Source organism: Grampus griseus (genome assembly GCF_964374135.1).
Source record: "Grampus griseus genome assembly, chromosome: 15".
Lineage (NCBI taxonomy): Eukaryota > Metazoa > Chordata > Mammalia > Artiodactyla > Delphinidae > Grampus > Grampus griseus.
Window position 1 is genome coordinate 7,143,855 of NC_139009.1, and position 23,071 is coordinate 7,166,925.

A 23,071-nucleotide genomic window follows, 5' to 3' on the forward strand; every position below is an offset into this window, starting at 1 on the left:
CCCCCAGCAATCATGCATTCATTCCCTCGACAAACATGTACCGATCACACACACTAGAGCTTCCAGGCTCTGGACTTCCCATGGAGAACCAACTAGAATAAAACCTGGCCCCAGGGACTCTGTATTCTAGTTGGGGGGAGAGAGACAATTCAGTAAAATAAAGAGAAAAAATAAAGTAGGCAAGGGGATAAGAATGTTTGTTGGGGCTTCAGTTTTGGACAGAGGACTTACAGAAGGCTTCACTGAGAAGTGCCCTGAGCCGAGACCTGATGGAGGTGAGGGAGCAATTGGATATCAGAGGAAGAACCAGTGCAAAGGGCCTGTGGCAGTAGCATGTCTGAGGTGTTCAGGAGCGGCAAGGAGATCAGTGTCACTGGAGGGGATGAACAAGTGGGGGGCTAGGAGATGAGCCGGACAGGTGGGAGGGTGTAGATCATGCCTGAGGAGTGGGACACTCGCAACCATAATCCAACAAGGAGAAGCATCTCGAAATCGCACTGCATGGTGGACCTCTGCACACAGTTCAAAGATAATTGTTGCTCCTAGAGATTTAACCATGGCTGTGTAAGATGGTAGATGAACAGGGACATGGAGACCAGGGGTTCTGCCGGGGCCAGGAGAAACATGACCCTGGACTAACCTCTCCCCTGGGTGCTGTCCACCTGCCCGTCCGGAAGTGGCCGGCAGAATGGAAACTGCTGTGGTTTTGAGGCGGGGCACCGGGAAAGGGAAATCCTTCCTAGCTTGTACGTTGAGGGTTATTTTTAGAGTAACTAGTGATGACTTGGTAATATCACTTCCTATGGGCGTCTCCTTCAACCCTCAACCGCAGGGGCAGGTCCTGCACGACGAGCGTCGTGGGCAAACGTGTGCTCACACGTGCGCACACACACGCACACGTGTGGTACGTCCCACTCGGCTCAGCGTTTTCATCCACTGCGCACAATGGAGGGTGGGGGCTGTTGTCCTGGCCTGTCTGCAGGACGGCCAGCCCCAGGCAAGGGGATCGCTGTCTTCGGCGTCCCTGAGCTTCTGCTCTGGGTAGGTTTCTGCATGAGAAGAAAGGCAGGGGTAAAAGGAAGGGCACCTGCCGGTCAGTCTTTGCTCAGCGCCCAAGGGGCAGGACAGAGAGGGAGGCTTCATAATGAACAGACGAAGGATCAAGCAATGTCCCCGAGGTCTCGCTGCCTGCTGGCCGCTGGCGGGGCCCCTGAGCCAGGTCTGAGCCCGCTCGGCTCTTCCCCCTCTGTCGCCCACCTCTCCCGTCGAGCCCACGCTGCTTCCTCTGGCTTCGCCTCCCAAGGCACCCGGCACGGCCCCAGGCCCGTGGCCGTGATTTCTGAGACAGCCCAGATTTCACATTTTCTCTCCCGTGGACCCCTCATATTTTCTTGGGTTTGTCAGACCCCAGGTGCACATTTTGAGATTAGAAATACCCCTGGGGCATGCTTACCAAATGGTAGCTCTGGTGGCTGTTCCTAGGACCTCAGAGGGTCTCCAGGAAACTGGCTCTTCCACTGATGTCGCAGAACATCTGGGTCAGACGGCCTCTGATGGACAATTCCGATACCTGGAGGGCCAGGAAGGCGGGCTCTCGGGCACGCTGGACAGCACTCCACGGCTACAGATGCGCTGAACTGCTGGGCCCGCGGAGGAGCTGGGGCTGCTGCCAGGGGCACCCCCGTCGCCGGCCTTTTCTTCTTCCTTGCTTCCTCTCACCAATTACGCGTCCATCGTGTGTGTGTGTGTGTGTGTGTGTGTGTGTGTGTGTGTGTGTGTGTGTGTGTGTGTATGTGTGTGAGGTGCTGTGCTAATTGGCTGTGGACTATTCCTAGCCACGCCCTGAGTAACTGGAACTCAGCTCTATGTCTTTGGGGAAAAGGGTCAAGGAAGGACCCTTGGGCCCTGGGCTGGAATGCCACCTTCCTTCCCTCCCCCTTCTGCACCCCTTCCGCTGCCTCCCTCCCTCCCCACACACCTCCAGCACCGTGCTGTCTCAGAGTTAGGCTAGAGTAGGAACTAACTCGGAGTAGAAAAGGAAGGAGGAATTCATGCCTTCCATGTCTTCCTTCCTTCCCAGCTAGACTGGAGGAGCTTTGGGGGCACCTTGTACTTTTGTGTATCCCAGTGGTTCCCACTCAGTAGGTGCTCAGTTAATCTGTGTTGATCGACACTTTCTGTGTGAGTTTGTGCTTTGGCCCCAGCTCTCCCTGCAGAATCTCTGGCTTCTGGTGCTGTGATTTAAAGAATAAAAATGGCAAAGGGCAACATTCGTGAGCTGTCTTCACTCTGATTATAAATACCGTCTCTGATGACAGCTCAAGACCGTAGCCCTGCGCCCACCAAGGGGCAGCTGGTACCTCAACATGTGTGTGTCCTGGCCAGGCTGATGCCACTTTTAGGAAGAATGACTGACTGTTTTTATTTCTCTCCAGAGACATTAAACATGAATCAAATAGCAGATGAGATGATTCACTGGAAGTTTTCTTCCAAGTTTCAAAAAACACACACAAAAAATGGGGATTGGTGTGCTGAAGCGCACTTGAGTGAAGCCAGGCAGCGTTCGGCGGAAGCCATCCCTCCAGGGGCTCTGCCGTGGGCAGCACCTCGCAGAGTGGACCTTGCCCTGAGGTCGGAGCCCTGTGTCAACTGGCACAAAACCCCAGGGGGGCCACGTGGTTCTTGAAAACACCTCAAGTCTAATGTTTATAATGACATTTCTTCTGTTTCTACCCAAGACATCATAGAATGTGACCAAACCTCATTCATTTGGGGCACAGGAATTCAAAATTTGGAAAGGGTTCGTTTAGGGCCCATGGATTGAGAATTGAGTCATCACTCAGGCAGGAACCTGGCAGAAATTAGCTTTCTACCACCTGCTGGGAAAAAAGGGAACGGGTCTTTTCCCAGGGATCCCGGGGAGAGGGACACACACTCCAGCCACGTGGGCCAACTTCTCCGGTGCGGTGGAGGCCTCCACTGGGGATAGACTCCAAGACGTTTTTTAGAGTGGGTCGTGCCTGGGGGCCACATTGTCCAAACTCATATTTTTTAGATGAGGAAAGTAAAGCCGCGAGACCTATGACTTACCCAAGCTCGCCCAGGCCTCCCGAGTCTGCCCTGAGGGGGGGACGTCGGCGGCTGTGCTAATAACTGATTCCTTCTGCTCACTGCAAACGCCCGTCATCTACCTCACAGCTCTCTGCCATTCCCGTCCTTACCCTTTGCCTGAAAAAGGGTATTTTTTCAGGTATTTTTTGACTCAGACTTTACCCAAAGCGCAGAGTTCAGATTTGTAATTCGTCTGAATTCCTAGCACTTGATGGTGCCTTTTCCTTCCTTCCCCAGCTGCCTCCCCTCCCCAGCCTGCATTTGTCCTTTTGTTCCTCAGTGTCGTCTACTGCTCTGTATTGCTCCACGCTGTTCTACGCTGTTCACTACTGTTGTGTTGCTAGGCCAGTCATTGCCCAGGAAGGTGCCTGGGGAGGTAGCAGGCCCAGCTGTGCGGCCTGGACGGGTACTTGCTGGCGGTGGTCTCCCCAGAAGCTCGGGCCTGTGAGTGTTTGAAGTGGCGATGCGGCCTGGGCTCCCCGCCCATCTCCCCGGCATTGTTCTTCCAGCCACACCGCACATGTTCACACCCTCATGCCGCATAGAACGCTGACTTCTCCTGGAATGCTGTTCTGACCCTTCTCCACTGGGTGGACGTTCCCCGGATGGCAGCTTGGAGGCCCACTCGCCCCTCTGCCCCTGCAGAGCCCGGCTCCGGCATGGCTCACGTGTCCCGTCTTCAGGTCCTGCTGGTGCATAAAGTATCTGCGAGTTCAGTAGGTGCATAAAATAGAGGTGGCACGAGGGCAGGAACGGTAAGCACGGCCCATACTGTTTTCTCTGAGATAATTGAATTCCCAGGAGTGAAATCCCGCTCATTCCATACGCTGTCGTGTAGGAAAGGCCTTCACCCCGAGAGCACCACCAGCCCCACCACCAGCTGTCGTGTAGGAAAGGCCTTCACCCCGAGAGCACCGCCAGCCCCACCACCACACCTGAGTCTGATTTCCGTCCCAGTACCAGGAGCCAGAGAACAGACCGAGGCTTTCAGACAGTCAGTGGTGGGGAGCACCCCAGCGTGGAGGAAAGGGGCGCGCTGTGTGTGGGATGGGCATGGTGTGTGTGTGATGTGCGTAGGGCGTGATACGTGGTATGTTGTGGTGTGTGGTGTATATGGATGGTGTGTCTATGGGTATTGTGTGGGGGGTGTGTGTGTGTGAGGTGTATGTGGTGTGTGCAGTACGGTGTGTGTGTGCACAGGTGTGTCACAGGCCTACCGAGGGCTGCTCTGTCCAGCACAGATCTGAGCGGCCGGCCTCCCGGGAGCGCAGGGGTTGCTCTGGGCTTATTCTCCTTCAGTATCTGCGAAGTTCCCTGTCCTTCAGGGAGCCTGTCCCGTGGTAAACAGGATCCTCGTGCCCGTTCAAGTGGACCTGAACCAGTTAGAAGCCCCAGGAGACACCTTGCTGTTGGAGAGAGCCCTTCTCCTCGGGATGGGGGTTTGTGGTGTCCACGTCGCGCTGATCCCCAGGGCCTCAGGCTGGAGCCGGACTTGCCTTGGGCAGTGTGAACCCAAGGCTCTGCCGCTGTTGAGGGACTGGGTTCCTCCCATCCTTTTCCCTCATTTTCTCTTTGAAGAGCAGGAGTTGGATTTTCACGGGCCCTGCCCCCGCTGGATGTACTGAGCCGCCGGGATCCCAGGCCCTCTGCCCACCGGGGTGTGTGGCCCAGGGTTTAATACCACCGTGTCGGGCATGCAAGGGAGAGGGTCGGCCGGAGAGTGCGGGACCGCCTGCTGCCTGCAGCCTCGCAGCCTGGCTCTGCCTGATGCTGTGATTGAGCTCGTCTAGCCCATCACGCATGTCTTTTATCATAAAAGCTGTGATATAACCTCCGTATATTTGTCTGATGCTTAAATTTGTCAAAGCCCTTTCACAGCCTTCATTTCCCTTTATCCTCACAACTACACTGTGAAACCAGCGGGTTGGGACCATTATTCCCATTTACTGCCAAGGAAACTGAGGCCCAGAGAAGCCCAGAGACAGCCAAGACCAAAAGGCTGGAGAAGTGGGTCCTGGGAGGAGACTCAGGCCATTTACCGTCCAGTGGGGGTTCCTCCTGTACACAGTCCCCATCCCGACTGCAGCCCCCGAGGCTGGCACTCGGTGCCCTTTACAGAGGAGCATCAGAGGCTTAGCCTGGAGCCTTGAGACGGGGGACTGCCTGCCTGACTGAAGCCCGGCGAGTGGCCCCCACCATGCCTCCCGAGAGCTGCCTGTCCAGCCACTGTGTGCTGGGTGCTGGCCCACCGGCTGGGCCTCTCCTTCTCCGTTCCTCTCCTGCTGGGAGGACGTTGCCTCGGGGAAAGACTGCGGCTCACATCCCGGCCGGGAGCATCAGAGTGGAATTGTAGGCTCACTCTGCCGCCTGCCTGCGGGTCTTTCCCACGCGGGCTTGGTCTGCGTGAGTCACTCCGCAGCCAGCCGGGCCCAAGCAGCCAGGAGGAATTTACTCCAAGATGTGCAGGGGCCGGTGTCCCAAACCCCCATGTGCAATAAGCCAGCTGAGGTGGTGGCCCCTCTTCCAGCTCTGTGCCCCCCAGGGCTGACCGAAGGGGGAGCAGATCTATGGTGGGGCTGGGAGTGGAGGGAGTGGCTTCTGAAATCTCACACCGGTTCCTGTCTTCAGCCCACGGTGTCCAGCCTGCCGTGGCCTCTTAGGTTTCCTTCAAAAGAGCAGTCAGCCTGCGGCCGGCTCTGCGTCCCTGAGGTGATGCTGTGTGACTCATACGTTCGTTAGTTTCAACCTCGGAGCTTTTATCGTTCCATAGAACAGTGATAGAGTCCCGAGTCCTGGACTAGATTCATTCTGAGCGTTTTCCTGGGGCATGGGCTCTTTCTGGGGAGGGTTGGGGGGCATCAGCCCCTCCTGTTGCTCCCCTTGACCATCTCCTCTGCAATCGGCATTGCGTTTTTGGCGTCCTTCTGCAGTCATGCTCAGTGCTCACGTCCCAGCCTCTGTGGCCCTGGCTGGGTTCTCTCTGGGCCTCCTTGCCCTGGCACACGCCTTTGTCCGCCCACCTGCAGAACTCTTGAGCCCTTAAGCCTGGCTCAGACCTGCGCTGTCAGACCTCCCAGCCGTCTCACGGGGGACAGGCCAGCTCGGCTCCGGCACTCCTGGACCCTCGTAAGTCAGCCTCGTTCTACACGTTACCCGTATCGTGGCTGTGCTGGGGGCACCTGGGAAGGGTCTCTGCGTCTTGTTCATCCAGGTGTTTCCATGCCCGGCTCAGAGTGGGCCTCGGGAACATTTGTGGGCAAAAGGGAACAAATGTCCCTCCCCACTCCAGCCTGGCATTTGGGGCTGTGCCACCGTAAGCGTCAGATTTGCCTTCAAAGCAAGGCACTAAGGCGCCCGGTGGGGCAGAGGGAGACCCGGGCTCTGGGGCCAGAACCGCACACCTGGATGCCCACCTGGCTCGCTCAGGCCCACCTCCCGCCAGGTGCTGCTGGCCCCGCTCCTGGCCTGGCATCCAGCACCCTCTGTAGAAACATGGGACTCACCTATGGCTGGACATGCATGGAAATTTCAGCATTAGGAAAAATCACGTGGTCTTGGTTTCGGTCCTGCCTCGAGTCCTTTTCCTGTTGCATCATCAGAGTCCGTCGAGAGAGGCTCATCCTCTCGGGCATTTCCCCTTCCTTTCCCTGTCTTGTTCTTCCCCCAGAGGCTCCTTTACGTCTGACCCACTAACCTGCCTTCCTCCACTGGGGAAGCAGTTCAGAGCGCTCGTCCCCTGAAGATTCCAGTAGCAGTGACCTTGGCTCTAGGGTGAGGCTGCACCACTCAATTGAGAGATCCCAGCTGGAGGGCAGAGTGAGCCCCCGTGGCGGAGGACCACAGAGCTGGGGGTGTGTTCACTGCAGGAGGGAGGAGATGGTACCAGTTTGGTGAACGGACCTCTACTCTGCTGTAGCTGGTCCTGTGCCGACAAATGGAACTTTCCAGAACACCAAGTCTGAATTACAGAATGTCCCTTCCTGGAGCTTCGAACCCGAGCAAGAGAGCACTTTGTCATCCTAATCCCTGATGTTGCTTCCCGTTTTCCTGTTACTGGAAGAGTCCCAAACTGTTAGAACAAGAGGGTCCTAGAAGAAACCCATTCACTTGTTCATCTGTTCGTTCATTCGGACACTGCGCTAAGCCCTTGGACACGCAACCGTTATTCAGATATTTTTACTGAGCCTAGTTGTGTGCCAGGCCCTGTTCTGGGCAGTGTGGGGATGTAATGGTGAGCAAAAGCAGGGAGTCAACCATGTATCAGTACAGGAACGGCCACGGAAAGGGGGCAGGGTAAGGGTGGGTAAGCAGCATCCGCTGCTTGAGATGGGCTCTTTGGAGGAGGTACCGCCAAGAAGACTCGAGCAAAGATGTGAACATTGAGGGAGTGCAATTTGCAGGTACGGAGGGGGAGGGCAGACAGGTGGAGGGAACTGCAAATGCAAAGGCCTTGGGGCTAGAACAGGCTAGCAGGTTCTCCTACTAGCATGAGTGAGGTATCCTCTTTCCTAAAGGATCTCACAGTCTAATGAGCGAAAAACATTAGTAAACGATATACTAAAAGTTGAGGTCATAATAAAAATAAGTTTAAAAATGGTATTGGAATGCAAAAGGAAGAGCAACTGTAGAGGGGTTAGGAAATGCATCCGTGAGTAGGTGACATTTGACCTGGGCTTTGGTGGATGGGTAGGAGTTTGCTGGGTGGCTGAGAGGAGCAGCCACATGGTTGACCTGGTGATTTCAGGCACAAAGTATTCAGGGAAAGCTACCTACAGTTCCTATTCCTGTTGTGTTAGCGGTTTCTGCAAGGGAAAGAACATCCTCTCCTCTCGGGGACTTTCCTTTCCTTTTCTCCACCTCTTCCTTTTCCCCTGCCTCATTTAGGGCATGTCAACCTCAGGAAAGTGGAAGGAGAGGATGGCTCAAGATAAGGAGGAGATTTCTCTGCCTTGCTTGGCCAGCCTGCCTCTTTCCTTCCTTCTCCCTTCCTCTCTCTTTTCCTCTCCTCCCTCCCTCCCTCCTTCCATCCTTTTATATATTTTTAAAGCTTTGGGGAGTCGTGGGGTTTTAAACTGCTGGGGTGGGTACAGAAGTCAGCAGGACTTTCAGTTGGATTTTCTCAGCCATGGTCATTGCCTGGAGCCCATCCAGCATGTGGCTCCCCGAGGTACGTGGGCTGAATTTGGATCCAGGTACACCCGGTAGCCACCGGCTCCAGAGGTGTTACTAATCCCCTCTTGCCCTAGATCTCACCTGGGGCTTTTGTGTTCTCCCTCAGAAGAGGAGGAGGGACACCCCCTTTCTGCAGCCCCTCCCCCTGGCCTTACACCTTAGCCAGGACCAGACCTGGGTCTTCATTGCAGCTGGCCTCTGGCAAAGTTCTTGAAGCTGCTGAAAATAGAAACCTGTGGGACTCGCATGTAATTATGAAACGCAAACACCCTTATCTTTCACTCAAGGGCACCAAGGAGTGAAATAAACACAGGCCACCTCTCCCAGCTGGCTCGCAGTTAGCAGTGGGTCTGTAAACAGGACGCTAAGGAACTTGGTAGCCCCCTAAACCGCGCCCCAAGGATCTACCCAGTGCTGAGCAACCACTAGATAGACAACGCAAGTCACCTACATATGTAATTTTAACTTTTCTGGTAACCCCCTTAAAAAGGTAAAAAGAAACAGATGAGATTAATGTTACCAAAACGATTAATCTACTGTATCTCAAATGTTATCATTTATCATTTCACATGTAATCAGGATAGAAAAATTATTTTTAATTAATTGATTTTTGGCTGCGTTGGGTCTTTGTTGCTGCGCGTGGGCTTTCTCTAGTTGCAGCGAGCAGGGGCTACTCTTTGTTGTGGTGTGTGGTCTTCTCATTGCCGTGGCTTCTCTTGTTGTGGAGCACGGGCTCTAGGCCTGCGGGCTTGCTCAGTAGTTGTGGCTCGTGGGCTCTAGAGAAAAGGCTCAGTAGTTGTGGCGCACGGGCTTAGTTGCTCTGTGGCATGTGGGATCTTCCCGGACCAGGGCTCAAACCCATGTCCCCTGCCTTGGCAGGCGGATTCTTAACAACTGCGCCACCAGGGAAGTCCCGAAAAATTATTAATGAGATATTTTTTCCCTGTATTAAGTCTTCAAAATCCAGTGAGAATTTTACGCCTAGGGCACTTACATGAATTCAGATCAGCCACATTTTTTTTTTTTTTTTTTTTTTTTTGCGGTACACGAGCCTCTCCCGTTGCGGAGCACAGGCTCCGGACGCGCAGGCTCAGCGGCCATGGCTCACGGGCCCAGCCGCTCTGCGGCACGTGGGATCTTCCTGGACCGGGACACGAACCCGCGTCCCCTGTATCGGCAGGCGGACCCTCAACCACTGCGCCACCAGGGAAGCCCCAGATCGGCCACATTTTAAGTGCTCAATAGCCACTGTGGTTACTATATTGGACAAATACAGCTTATAGATGGAAAAACTGAGGCACCAGCGAGGTGGAGGGGGCGTGGTAGGGGCGGGGTCAGAAAGCTGGGAGGCGGGGTCTCCAGCTCAAGTCCTGGGGAGCCTGCCCGACTGCGCCCTCTAGCGTCCACCCAACCGCACTGCAGCCGGAGCCACCCCTGCACCGGGTCCTGGCAGTTGTCGCAGACCTCTCAGGACAGGACTGGCCCCTCCTCAGAGCAGCTGCACTAGAAGCCCAGGCAGCAGGCGGCTTGCTTCCCACCTGCATACTGGGAGGAAAGAAGGACACAAATGCAGTGAGCCTCTTTTCCCTCTAAGACCCGGGCTCAGCCACAGGAGGAGCGTTTGTCCATGAGTCATCAGGAGAAAGACCCAGGGCTGCTGCTGCATGAGAAACAACACATACCGCCAGTTTTTCTCCTGCCCCTCCCGCCCCCCCGTACCCCACCCCGCCCACCGTATCCTGTTCTGCCGGACAGAACAAGCACTGTCTCAAATGAGCCCTCCAGTCCCTTGAAGTGCAAATTCACTGCAGCCGCCCCTCCAGCCTTTGGCCTCTCCCATCATCTTCCCCCCAAGTGTTTCTAAGTCTGGTTGGCCCAGCAAGCTTTGGAGATCTGAGGTGATGAAAGCGTTTTAGAGCAATGGGATGAAATGTCTACCCACGCCGGCAGCAGGCGTTGAGCTGTGATTAATGGGACATGAGCGCCCTCGGTTCCAGGAGGCGGGCAGCTGATAGGAACGACGCCATTAAAAAGGCTTTAATTTGCAGGCAATACAGACTCTGGGTTAAATATTTTCATAGGGCTCCCCAGTTACATGTTTACTTTTTTTTTCTTTACAATTTAACACATTAAGAGCAGTAACAGAGTAACTGAGGACCACAGAGATGGCTGTTAGCGCTACATTAACTCCCTCCCCCATTTTTCCATTACTGTGAATTAAAACATCGTCTTCGATGCCCTCAGAAGGGTGTTGTTTGTCTGATCCAACCCCTGCTTGGTCGTGAAGCTTTTTAAGCCCAGTAAGAGATGGCTCTGACCCTGAATCAGTTGTCCTCCCCTGGCACATCCGTTCTTCACCCCATCTTTCACTGTAGATGAAAGCAAGATTTTCCGGTAAATGAAAGCTGGGGTGTTTGCCTGCTGACAGGGCCAGGGGGCCATTTCTGCTGGGAAGTGGGAGTGGTGGCTTTGTCTTTGCAGAAAGGCTTGCATTTTGTGAGCCATCTTTCCAGCCAGCTGGTCGTCAGTAAGGTTGGTTCATTGGCTTAATTAGTAACAGAGGGGTCACTGGGGCGCAGCGTTCCTCCATCCACCATGTTCCCTTGAGGCTGCCTGCTTCAGGCCAAGAGCCTCTGGGACAGAGTGCTGAAATGAGGTTCTTTAGAAATATTTCACCCGAGCCTTTGGAAAGCACACGCAGGCTGATCCAGGAGGTGATGGGGAGTGCCGGGGGGGGTGCTTTATGTGACATTCATGGGCCCCACTTCACAGTGGGAAGGCTGTCTTGTGAAACTGTCTGGTGAGAAGTTTAATGGCGAGGAGACAGAGGAGGTGGTCGCCAGCTGGAAGCCCTGCCTGTCACAGACAATCTCACGCCTCGCAGAAGCCTCAGTTCTTCGTCTCTAAGTCAGAGACGATGGAGATGCCCTTGCTTCCAGTCCAGTCAAGCGTGACCCCCACCTGCAGGGCCTGGAACCTGCCGTGCGCGCCCTAGAGGTGGCCGGTGGGAGTCGAGCCTCCAGTGGCTCTTAAAGTCCTTGTCATTCAGTTTGGATTCCGCGTGCCACCTTCCTAGGCAGACTGCCTCCGCTCCACGTGGGAATGAAGGATTCCTCCTCGGAGCTTGGACCTTCCCCCTCCTTCGTGTCACTTATTATGCCCCATCCGTATGCCATAAGCAGCCTGCAGTGAGAGCCAGGACCTTCGTCCCCAGGCATTCAGAGGACCCAGTGGACTGGAGTATAGTGCGCACAGCCTGTGCACCCAGCCTGGAGCCAGACCCAGAGGACACGCCGAGGGCAAGGGTGGCCTGCACTCCTGGGCTGAGGTTTTTGGGGGCAGAGCAGCGGCTAGTGGGCACATGTGCACCACAAGCATGTGCACAAGTACTCAGGTGCAGGATGTGATGAGCCACACGGGATTGGTAGACAACCAGTTTCCGGATTCTCTCAGGGGATGCGGTACCGCCTTCCCTGACTCCATTGCCTTTCTTGGGGGGGGGGGTCAGCCCTTGTGATGAGAGGCTTCTGCAACTCAATAGGGACACAGGATTCTTCGACCTGGGACCTCCAGGCCCAGGGGTCCTAGACCATCAGACCGCAGAGGGGCCCAAAGAACACTGTGGTCCTTATACCGCTTGCCACCCACCCCCACCCCCGGTTTTAAAATTTGTGGTAAAATATACATAACATAAAATTGACCATCTTAGCCATTTGTACGTGTACAGTTCGGTTGTGTTAAGCACATTCACACTGTTGTGCAGCCAGCACTCTCCAGAACTCTCTTCCTCTAAATTCAGCTCGGGCTCTTAGGGAATTTCTACAAACAGAAGCCCAGTCCCCAACTCTGGATTCTTCCCTGGTACCCCAGGACGGCTTCGACATCCTTGGAGTTGTCTTGAACTTTCTGTAGCAAAATTAATGTTACCGACTTTTAAAACGGTAATGCTATAAGTCAGCCCTTTAATTCAGCGGACTGGGTGTGGTCAAGAAATCACAGCAGAGGTGGGTACCCTACTTGAAAACCGTGGGGTCTCCCTAAAGGACACTGGAAAATCAGTGACGGATTCCTGCAACATCATCCTCAAGCACGTGGTCTCCCATCAGCCCTGATGCTGACGGCCCCAGACTTTACTAACTCAACCTTCAAGACAGTGGCAGGAAAACATGATTTTCCACCCACGATTTCTCGACAGTTTTCCCCCAAAGTAAAACTTACCTTTTTTGCTTCCTGGACCCATCCCTCAATTTCTCCCAGCCTTGCTTTTCCTCTCTGTACAGCTGGGAATGCCAGGCCGGCCCTGCCCATCTCGCAGGGTTCAGGGTGGATCGTAGAGCTCTGTGGTCAAGCTCAAATGGACTCCTGGTCACATCCCAGCTCCAGCAGCTGTGGGACCCTGGGAAAGTTACTTGACACCCCCCGGGCCCCAGTTTCACCATTTGTGAAATGGTCTGCACAGGGCCTGGCACAGCTTGGTGAATTGTGGCTGCAGTGGGGGGCTTTGATGCTAAAATGGACCAGTGTGAGTGACTCGCCTGCATCCTACATGCTCTGGCCTTGATGAGCTCTCAAAGGCAGGACCCAGGCCTGATATGTCTGTCCCAGAGTCCTACCTTCTCCCCTCTCCCCATCCCGTGAGCCCCCAGAACTCTCAGGAAGTACCCCTTGCATTGCATCCCCCAAAGGGGAGCACACCCAGGCTCTGCTGGAAGGTCAGCTTTGCCAGAAACCACCCTGCCTCAGAGTTAGCAGGTGTCTGTGTGTGTGTGTACACAACCAGTACCAGCACTGCAGCGGGAAGGCCCCCTCAACCAACACAGGTGTCTGTTGTGCGCCCGGCCCAGGGCGCCGCTGGGGTTCTGCAGCCCCACGCGCCTGCCTGCGGGGACACGCGAGAAGGGCTGGGAAAGCGGAAGCCTCCCGGGCGGACCTCGGAGGCCTCGGCTGTCACCTTCCAGTGGTTGTGTTGACCGTATTTGTCACGCTCCCTGGTATGGTCCCTTCCTTCCCATAAACATTCGTTACATTGGGTGGAGGAGGTGTTAGGAGTCGGCATTTCTGTGGGATCAGAAACAACACAAATCACAGACGCATTCTGAGGCCAGTTGATACCATTGTTCTGAGCGGTGGCTTGGTCTTCACTGAGGTGAACGGATTCTAAAAGGACCGACCGTGCGAATTCCCTGGTGGTCCAGTGGTTAGGACTCAGCACTTTCACTACCCGGGCCTGGGCTCGGTCCCTGCTCAGGGAAGTAAAATCCTGCAAGCCATGTGGCGCAGCAAAAAAAAAAAAAAAGAAGATGTAGGACCAACCCGGAGCTCTCAGAGCCCAGAGCTTCACAGAAGGTGGGTTGTTTCCACGATGAAAAGTGCAGGAATGCTAATCGGGAAAAGGCTGTACCATTAACTATTGAAGGCGGCCGGGAAGGCCATGTTCATGACCAGGGTGCCCTTCCCTGGACCAGCCTCCCCTGGCTGCCCCCGGCAAGATGTGGGAGGGGGCCAGACGACCTGGTCCGAGGGCTGGCTTTGCCTCCAGAGCCTCCGGGTCTGTTTCCTCCCTGGTGAAGTGGGACTAATACAGGCAAGGTGTCTGATAAAAACAAAAGTGTCCCACAGTCCCTGGACCTTCTGATTGTCCCCGATGCTGGCAGATCAGGAGTTAAAGCTTTGGGAACCTCACGGTGCCTGGCACGGGGCTCTGCCTCACAGATGCTGATGCCACACGGTACCAGGTCAGTTCTCGGGGCAGCTGTCTTAGGGCCCCAGAACTGCTGCACCAAAGCACCACAGACTGGACAGCTTCGAAAACAGAAATCTATTCTCTCTCGCTTCTGCAGACAGCAAGTCCAAGGTCAAGGTGTCGGCTGGTTTGGCTCCTTCCGAGGCCTCTCTCCTTGGCCTGAAGACGGCCACCTTCTCCCCGTGTCCGCACATGGTCTTCCCTCTGTGTGTCTGTGTCCCAAGCTTCTCTTTCAAGGCTACCAGTCAGATTGGATTAGGCCTCACCCATATGACCTCATTTATCTTAATTACCTCTTTAAGGGCCCTGTCGCCAAATACAGCCACATTCTGAGGTCCCAGGGTTAGGACTTCAGCGTGTGAATTTGGGGGGGACAGTTCAGTCCACGACAGCAGCTGGCCCGCTCTGCCCACCCCTACGGACACGTGGGCACACGCTGCTGGAAAAAGGGCCTCAGGTCTCAGCTGAAGGAGTGAGGAGTGAGGAGGGGCAGATGTGGTGAAACCCTCCGCATCGCAGCCCCTTCTGCTCGTGGACGCTGCCTTTGAAGCACGAGATGGGAAGTTGAAGGAGAGACACCTAAGGCAAACCCCTCCTCTCCACACCCTCCAGACACTGGCTGGGAGACTTTGACAGTTAAGAGGAGTGTGGAAAATACAAAGCCTTGAGAGGAGCTGAACTGAGTAAAGGACGGAAGATTAGCCTTTTTGGTGCAGGAAATGCGGAGGTGGAAGTGTGTGGTCTTCGGGGTGTCTTAAGTCAAGTCTGGGGGCCCTGGGGCGGGGGAGTGGGGCTGCTGGGGGCCATTGGAAACTGACAACCAAGTTACCTAGAGATTTGCTGGTTTCCGCTTATTAGGATCAACCTATAGGTAAAGCAGAAAGTAGAGATTGTAAACCTTGACGATGTACAAATAGTGGTTCCCACGCATGACAGGAGCTGTTGTGGAAGGAAGGTGGAGAGGTTAGGGAAGGAGAAGGGAATCAGTAGCTTGATCGTACAGAGAGAGAGAGGTCCGGGTCAAGTTGCTCAAGCAAGAAATAGAGGATTCTTGTGTGTTTATTTTTTTGAATTAAAAAAATACACAGAGTTCAACATTTGAAATTACAGAAAGATTTATACTAAAAAGTCTACGTTTGTATAAAAAATAAAATAAATATATAATAATAAAAACTGAAAGCAATGGTAGAGGGATATTTATTCAAAGAAAATATGTTTGTTGTAAAAGAATAAATGATCCAAAGAACATTAAAAAAAAAATCAACTATATTTCAATGAAAACTAAACTAAACTAAAAACAAAAGTCTCCGTTTGACCCTTGTCTATCAGCCGCCTCTCTTTCTGTAGCCAGTGTTATCATTTCCCAAGAAGTCATTCCAAACATACAAGCACGCACATATATTTTCTTTGTTTTTTCTTCCACAAACAGTAGCAAACTCTGTGCTGTTCTACACCTTTTCTTTTCACTTAAAAACAGATCTTGAGGATTATTTCACATCAGTTAGTAATACAGACGCCTGCGTTGTTTATTATTACAGACAACGTGCAGGAATTGGCCGTGTACACAGGCTATTGGCACGGGTGGGAGCATCTTTAGATTTGTTCCTAGAAGTGGGGTTGCTGCGTCGAAGGGAACGTGTTTGTAATTTTGAAAGATATTCCCAAATCCCCCTACCGGGGGGTTAGAAAAGGAACTTTTCTATCATTTAAATGTGTATCGATTTAAATTTCATATAATTTCAAGTCATAAAGATAACAAGTAAAAACAATGATATATATGTATGAAACTAATAAAATCTGGGAGGAGACAAAGAAGTAAAAGGAGGTGCCAGGGAAGATACGTGAAGTACACGGATTATATTTAGTGATGGGGATTCGGTACTTAATGTTTAGCATTTATAAATGTTAAGAAGCAGTTCAGGGTGGTTACCTCTGGGACGAGGGTGGAAAACCTTTTGTTTTTATTTTCTATTCTATATGCTTCAAAAATGAGTAAGCCACGTACTAGTGTTACTGTGAAAAATCAGAAAATAAAGTGAGGTGGCGAGGTGAAAGCTGTATTAATGTCTAGTAGGAGTATCAGCCCAGGGTCAGTCTTATGGATGGGTCTTATGGAAAACCTCGTTGGGGAGCACGCTTCTGCACGCCCGCAGGTGCCTGAGACTTGACTACGAACCTTAGAGACATTCATGTACTCTTGGTGCTAATTCTAGATCCACCCCTGCCCCCCACTCCCAACCAGAGGGCTTCTCAGAGGCAAAAACAAACAAGAGGGACTCTTTAAAAGCTTCTGGACGCCTGTTCTAAGGATAAAATCAGAACATGGTGCCCGAACAAGAAAAGAACTGCTCAGAACACAGGGCGTGGGGTGCAGTCAGCGTGACAGTTTTGCCGGAAGCTGATGAGGGTGGTGAGAGTAAGGGTTTCATCCTCCAATCTTGTACAGCCCCTGCTGGGCACTTGATTTCAAGTTGTTTCCACCTTTCCACATTCTGGAAGTCAGGATGTGCCTTGCAGCGCGAGGTGGCCTGTCCTGACTCCACCGGCGCCTCCTGGCCTTCCTGGTGGTACATAGACCGAGGGCCCGCCTCCCCGCAGGGGTCCTAGGAGGGCTGGGGCACTGCATCGCGGGGAGGGCCGGAGGCGGGCCTCTCCAGCCCTTGGTGCGGGACACGCGGGGGACGTTTCTCCGCGCCGCTCGGTGGCTGTAGGCTGCGGGGCGCCCTCCCCCGCCCTGATGGCGCCAGCCCGGGCCCCTGTCTTGCAGGTGTCGCCGCCGGCCGCCATGGGCAAGCAGAACAGCAAGCTGCGGCCCGAGGTGCTGCAGGACCTGCGGGAGAACACGGAGTTCACGGACCACGAGCTGCAGGAGTGGTACAAGGGCTTCCTCAAGGACTGCCCCACCGGCCACCTGACCGTGGACGAGTTCAAGAAGATCTACGCCAACTTCTTCCCCTACGGCGACGCTTCCAAGTTCGCAGAGCACGTCTTCCGCACCTTCGACACCAACGGCGACGGCACCATCGACTTCCGGGAGTTCATCATCGCGCTGAGCGTGACCTCGCGGGGCAAGCTGGAGCAGAAGCTCAAGTGGGCCTTCAGCATGTACGACCTGGACGGCAACGGCTACATCAGCCGCAGCGAGATGCTGGAGATCGTGCAGGTGCGCCCCGGAGAGGGAGGGGCTGGCGGAGCGCGCCCGCGGGGTGGGGGGTGGGGTGGGGCGGGGTCCCCCGAGGCCCCACCCACTCCGGACAGCGCTCCTGTCCTCCCCGCGCCTTCAGCCCTTCGCAGCTAGATGGCTGCCAGCCCCTCCCTCGTGCACTTTTGAAAGTGACGAGTTGTTTCCGGACTGGCGGGTCCTTGCAGATAGTGATGAGAAGAGCCATAGTTTACTGATCACTGGCCACCCATCAGGCCTGGCCTAAGCCCTTTGATGAGTTGTGGCCTTCCCGACCCTGGCGGGGCGGGGGTGGGGTGGGCGGAGCCGGGGATGGAGGTGTCATTCTCTGCATTTCACAAAATGTGAGGCTGGGTGGGGGACTGTGATTTCCAGAGAGTTAACAGAGCTGAGCTATAGTAATTCAGAGAGAATTCCAGTAATTGAGAGGACCCTTGACACTTACAGAAGCCACCTGCCAAGACCTGTTCGAGTCCCCGTGTCTGAGAATAAAAGAACAAACAGTTTGTCATGTCCCCAGGAAGGTGCAGTTGTAGAGCAAACCTGAAACATTAGCGGCCACAGAATAAGCTCTGGTACAGAAAGCACTTCAGAGACCTCTTTGCCTCGACTCCAGCCAGCAGCTCTGGCAGGGGAAGCTGTTTTCCAGAAAGAAACCGTGTTTTGTTCACTTCCCCAGCTTCCTAGGTGTGTGGTAGAGAGGCACAGAGCTGCTGCTGCCTGGGTGCCTCCCTGCACTCCCACTCCTGGAGCCTGGGAGGTTCAGTTCTAGAATTCCTCAGAGGAGATGTCCTCTACATGGAAGGAACTTCCGGGCTAAGCCACAAACAGAGGGTATCAAACTCATGAACTCCTAGACCAGCAGCAAGTGGCCTGAGGAGTGACCAACCTATTTCCCAAACAGGTGGTTTTCGCACAGTGAGAATAAATCAGCACAGGTTCAGGGCACTCTGCTCCAGCTGTCGCTCCTGGCTCTTGGTGACAAGCGGTGGTAGAAGGAAGAGATCTCCTTCTCAGGAATCACCTGTCCCGGCCCACAAGCTGGCCCGTTCGCTTCCCTGGCCCTGTCCAAGCAGACTGGCCCGGCCCAGACTTAGAGACACAGCAGGACAGCGAGGGGCCCCATGCCTGTCCGAACGGGGTCTGGCTGCTAGGCCCCCAGACCAAGTGCCCCAACTCTGAGACCCTTCGCGTGGCTCCCGCAGGCGGCTTGGCCTGCTTCGCGGCGCGCCCGGCCGCCACTCCATCGTCAGAACGGACTGGGTTCTACGTGCTTCAGAGCCCACCAGAGGCCGGGGAGGGTCTTTGCTCTGCCTCCTCTGCACTTGAACAAGTGCCTGCCCCTCTTAGGAGGGGGTTCTGTCTCAAGAGGCCCTGAAAGACACACTGGCCGTGCTGTGAGGCCTGGCCACCTCCACCCTCCTCGGCAAATGGAGAGGGGCCAAGGAGGAGAGAGTGTAACAGATACCAGCAGCCTCACTTGGGATCATTCCTTTATGGTTTTGTTTTGTAAACCTACTTTTTTCTTTCTTTCTTTTTTTTTTTGCGGTACGCGGGCCTCTCACTGTTGTGGCCTCTTCCGTTGCGGAGCACAGGCTCCGGACGCGCAGGCTCAGCGGCCATGGCTCACGGGCCCAGCCGCTCCGCGGCACGTGGGATCTTCCCGGACCGGGGCACGAACCTGTGTCCCCTGCGTCGGCAGGCGGACTCTCAACCACTGTGCCACCAGGGAAGCCCATAAACCTGCTTTTTAACATGCTACAACTCTCAGACTTCTGCTATCCTTGGTGTGTTGTTTCAGCAATGAGACTCTCAGTCAAGCCATCTCCGCACAGAAACCCACAGTGGCACAGCCCCTCCCCCTCGCGAGTTACTCTGATGAGCTGCTGGTCACTGGGCTCATCGTGCCCCCGGACACACACACACACACACACACCACAACACTGGGCCGGGCCACTTGGACAGAGACACACAGAAACGGCTGGCAATGGTGCTGAGCCCTTGGATGGCAGTGTCCTGGGGTTCTCGGTCCTGCTGGAGAGACCCATCTGCCCTGGCGCTGGCCTTTCTGGGGCTAGTTATGTGGCTTTCCCTGTGGGCTGTCTTTTTTGCTTCTAACTCAGGTACAGCAATCCCATAGTCAAATGTTTGTGGCTACGTGTGCTGAGTGATGGGCTGTGCACGTATGCGCCTGTGTCACCACCACCCTCTGTGAGTTAGAGAGCATTCCCAGCGCCCCAGAGGGCCTGGGAACTGTCCCGCCTCCTGCCCCCGCAGACACCCCAGGCTCATAGCTGTGAAAGTGGGTTGTTTGGCCTGTTCTTGAACGTCACGTAAGTGAGTCGGGCTTCCTTCTGCTCACATGCTGTCTGTGACATGCATCCACAGTATTGGGAGTAGCAGGGAACTTTCCAGCTGGGGAAGGGTCCTGAGGCTGTGAGCATCCTGACCTCTTGTCCTGCTGTGGGCTGGGCTGAAGCTCATGCCTGTGCCCCATCCACGCAGGGACACCCTGGAACCTCTGAGCACATGCGTCTGTGTCCCCCTTTGCAGGCTATATACAAAATGGTGTCCTCCGTGATGAAGATGCCCGAGGATGAGTCCACGCCGGAGAAACGGACGGACAAGATCTTCAGGCAGATGGACACCAACAATGACGGTAAGATCCCTGTGTGTCTGTGCCCCACTGCTGGGAGCAGAGATGTGTTCGGGACGCTTTCCTCCTTCTCTGTAGCTTCTCAGACCTCACCTGGCCCACCCCTGGCCCTGCCCGGCCAGCGCAGCTGCGCTGAGGGGAGAGCCAGTGTTCGGAGTCGGGGCACTGGGTCAGCATCCTGCCCCACGAGCCATAGTCTCCTTGCTTCTAGAACGGGGAGACTGTAGGCCCGTGGGCGTGTCCCGGGGAGAAGAGGCAGCTGTGCCCTTGGCACCTGGGCCCTGGAGGGGCTGGGATCAAGCCTTCCAGGTGGTGGGGGTCCCTTTGCCCCCCGTCATCCCTCCCCCAAACCTCAGTGGCCCCAGGGACTCTGTCGGGATGTGCTGGCCTGCGGCAGCTCTGCCAGGATCTCTGGGCCTACACCGCAGCAGAAGTGGCGTGTCCAGGAGGGGCGGTGGCGACCATACAGTGAGGACGTGCCCTGTGTTTTCTTTTCTGCATTGGCCGTGAGCTTCTGCAGGGTCCCTGCCGGGGAAGGTAGCTATGAAACTGGATGGATCCGCACCTCTTGCCAGTGTTAAGTGCAGTCCCAGAGTCTGGTCTGATTTGCTTTTGAAGGATAAAGAAACGCAGCATTTAGAAAAGAAAAAGAGAAGATACCCCCGGGCTGTGCTGGAGATTAAAAATAAGCTAATGTACAGAAAAGTGCTCCTGAACCCTAAAGTGCGGTTTGCAGATGACGCCAAGGACTGAGCCAGCAGGGGGAGGGGGGCAACATGGCTGCAGGCACATCTCCGCAAGGAAACGGTTTCCAAAACGTGATCCATCAGACGTAAAACAAGACAGCCTCGTGCCTGGCGTTGCCTTTGGGCCAACTTAAAACATGTCTTCTGCCTTCCAGAGTAGCAGCACAGGCTTTGGGTTCGACAGACCTGCTCCAACCAATCTTGGCTTTTCTGAGCCTCGGTTTACTCCTCTGTGAAATGGGGATAATAATTCAGTCTCTTGTGGTTTTGAGGATTCAGTGAGATAGAGCCAGTAGAGCTCTTAGCACAGCGCCTGGCTCTCCCTCCACCCACCTCTGCCCCGACCCCTCAGGGCCCGCTCTGGGCACCTTCCCAGGGTGTTTGTGAACTTGGGCCTGTGCCCACTGGGACAGAGCTTCTCCTGTGAACACCGGGATCCGTGCATCCCTGGAGCTCGGAGAGGGGTGGAAGAGGCCATGTTGGAAGAGAGAAGAGTGAAGCTGGGGTGGTCCAGGGCTAGGCCCTCGTCCTCCGGGGACTGCCCCACACCTTCCCTGCCCCCCTAGGAAAGCACAGGTGTCACTGAAGCCCTCTCCTGTGATCTGTGCCTGGCCATGCACCAGGAACACCCTGATGGCTGCAGGACAGACTGTGCTCAGGGACCCCCAGCGCCTTGCCAGCCTCGCTTTCTGCCCGGAGAAGAGGCTCGTGCTTTCAGAAGCTCCTCGCCCTGGGCGGTCGGAGCCAAGTCCCCACGGACCATATGAATAGTAACAAAGCCCAGTAACCCCTGTCCATCGTCAGAGGGCCCCAGAGGTCTTGTCTTCTGCCGAGGGGGTGGCTGCCCCCTCCCTTCCCAATCCGTCCCTTAGCCTGGGGTTGTTTAGTCTCCCTCGGGGCCAGCCTGTCTGCCCCCGCTGCTGGGGACCCACAGGAGGACGTGTCCCTCTCGGCAGTGGGCAAGCAGGAGGTCCCTGCCTGGCTTCCCAGCGGCAGCTCACAACTGAGTGCATCCTGCAGGCCAGGCGTGGGCCGACCCCTCAAACACATCCTCCCAATTAACCCTCCCGGTGGCCCTTTGAGGTGGGCTTTCCCACGATCCCACCACACAGATGAAGACCCTGGGACCTGAAGAGGTTGGCATTCGCTCTACTGCTGTCCTCTGGGGTAAATGGCTCTATTTCATTGTACAGCTGCAGAGCCTCAGACGCAGAGGCAAGCAGTAGGTCCGCACCCAGGCCTGGCCCTCCCGACCCTGGGTTAGTTCTGGTTTAGAGGCAGGTGTCATGTTCTTTCTGGACAAGGCGCATCTTTCTTAAATAAGGCGTGGGGCTATTTCTAAAAGGGTTTGAATTGCCCCACCAGGCACGGTCTGCTGCCATACTGGGTACGTCCTTTGAGGTGCCCAGTGCTTTGCAATGAGCACTGAAAGCAAAAAAGGTTTTTCCAGAAATGCTCTGGAAGTGTGTGGAGCCTGGACGCGTCTAGCTTCAGGAGGGCTCAAGACTTGGACCAGAGGAGACGTCCCTGACACCGGAGCTGTCCCCATGCTCTCCTAAGGGTGATGAACTGTGAGTACTGGCTAACTCCCGTTTCTCCCGTCCTCCATCCCACAGGCAAATTGTCCCTGGAAGAATTCATTAAAGGTGCCAAGAGCGACCCATCCATCGTCCGGTTGTTACAGTGTGACCCCAGCAGCGCCAGTCAGTTCTAAGGGGTCGGCGTCTGGACAGTGCAGAGAAACACAGGCTTGTCTTGCCGTTTAAGCTTTGCTTGCAAAAGTGGATGCCTCTTCAATCATTCCTGCTCTCCCCGGGGCGGCCAGGCAACACGCATCTGCCGGCTTGGTGGCCACGCCTCCCTCCTCACCTGGCCTCCTCCCGCCCCCTCCCCAGTCCCTCCAGGGCGAACTCCCTGGCATGTGGTTACTCCCAGGGCTCACGGTGTCCTGGCTTCTGGGGCACCTCCCTGCCCACAGGGAGCCCAGAGGACACCCCAAGGATCCCCTTGGGACTTTCTAAGATCGCGCCAGGGCCAGCTGATTGATTTTGTGATCGCAGGGAAAATGGGGACAAGAACAGAGGGAGAGTAGACGGGCAAGCCCTCCCCGTGCATGGCTTCACCCAGCTCGGTTCGTTTTCTCTGACCAAAGCCGCTTGCACGTATATATACTGTGGTCTCCCTTTAATATATAAGTTATACGTATGGTGAAGTGAAATGTAATGTGTAGGTCCTGTATTTAATGCCTCGATTGCCTTTGAAGCGTGGTTCCCTCGTGGCCTGTGATCCCTCCGAGCCTGGTTATTTTGTGGTATTTATGCCCTCAACCTGCCCTTTTCAAAAGGACGTGCATGCGTGCCCAGGGCCGTGGAGACCCTCCCATCCGTGCAGTGAACGCAGCCTCTCTGTAAGGTTTGTCCTCCCTGTTGATTGGTCTGGCATTTCCTGTATTAAAATGATCA

General features: G+C 55.0%; 1 protein-coding gene across 1 annotated transcript in view; it reads left to right on the forward strand.

Annotated features, from left to right (window-relative positions):
* Positions 1–23,071, forward strand: part of HPCAL1 (hippocalcin like 1) — a 111,756-nt gene extending 88,685 nt beyond the window's left edge. The window contains exons 3-5 of the mRNA XM_082672199.1: positions 16,794–17,189; positions 19,761–19,866; positions 22,226–23,071. Coding sequence (XP_082528325.1) covers positions 16,812–17,189; positions 19,761–19,866; positions 22,226–22,323 — 582 coding nt within the window. The 5' untranslated portion in view covers positions 16,794–16,811 and the 3' untranslated portion in view covers positions 22,324–23,071. The remainder of the gene's footprint in view (positions 1–16,793; positions 17,190–19,760; positions 19,867–22,225) is intronic.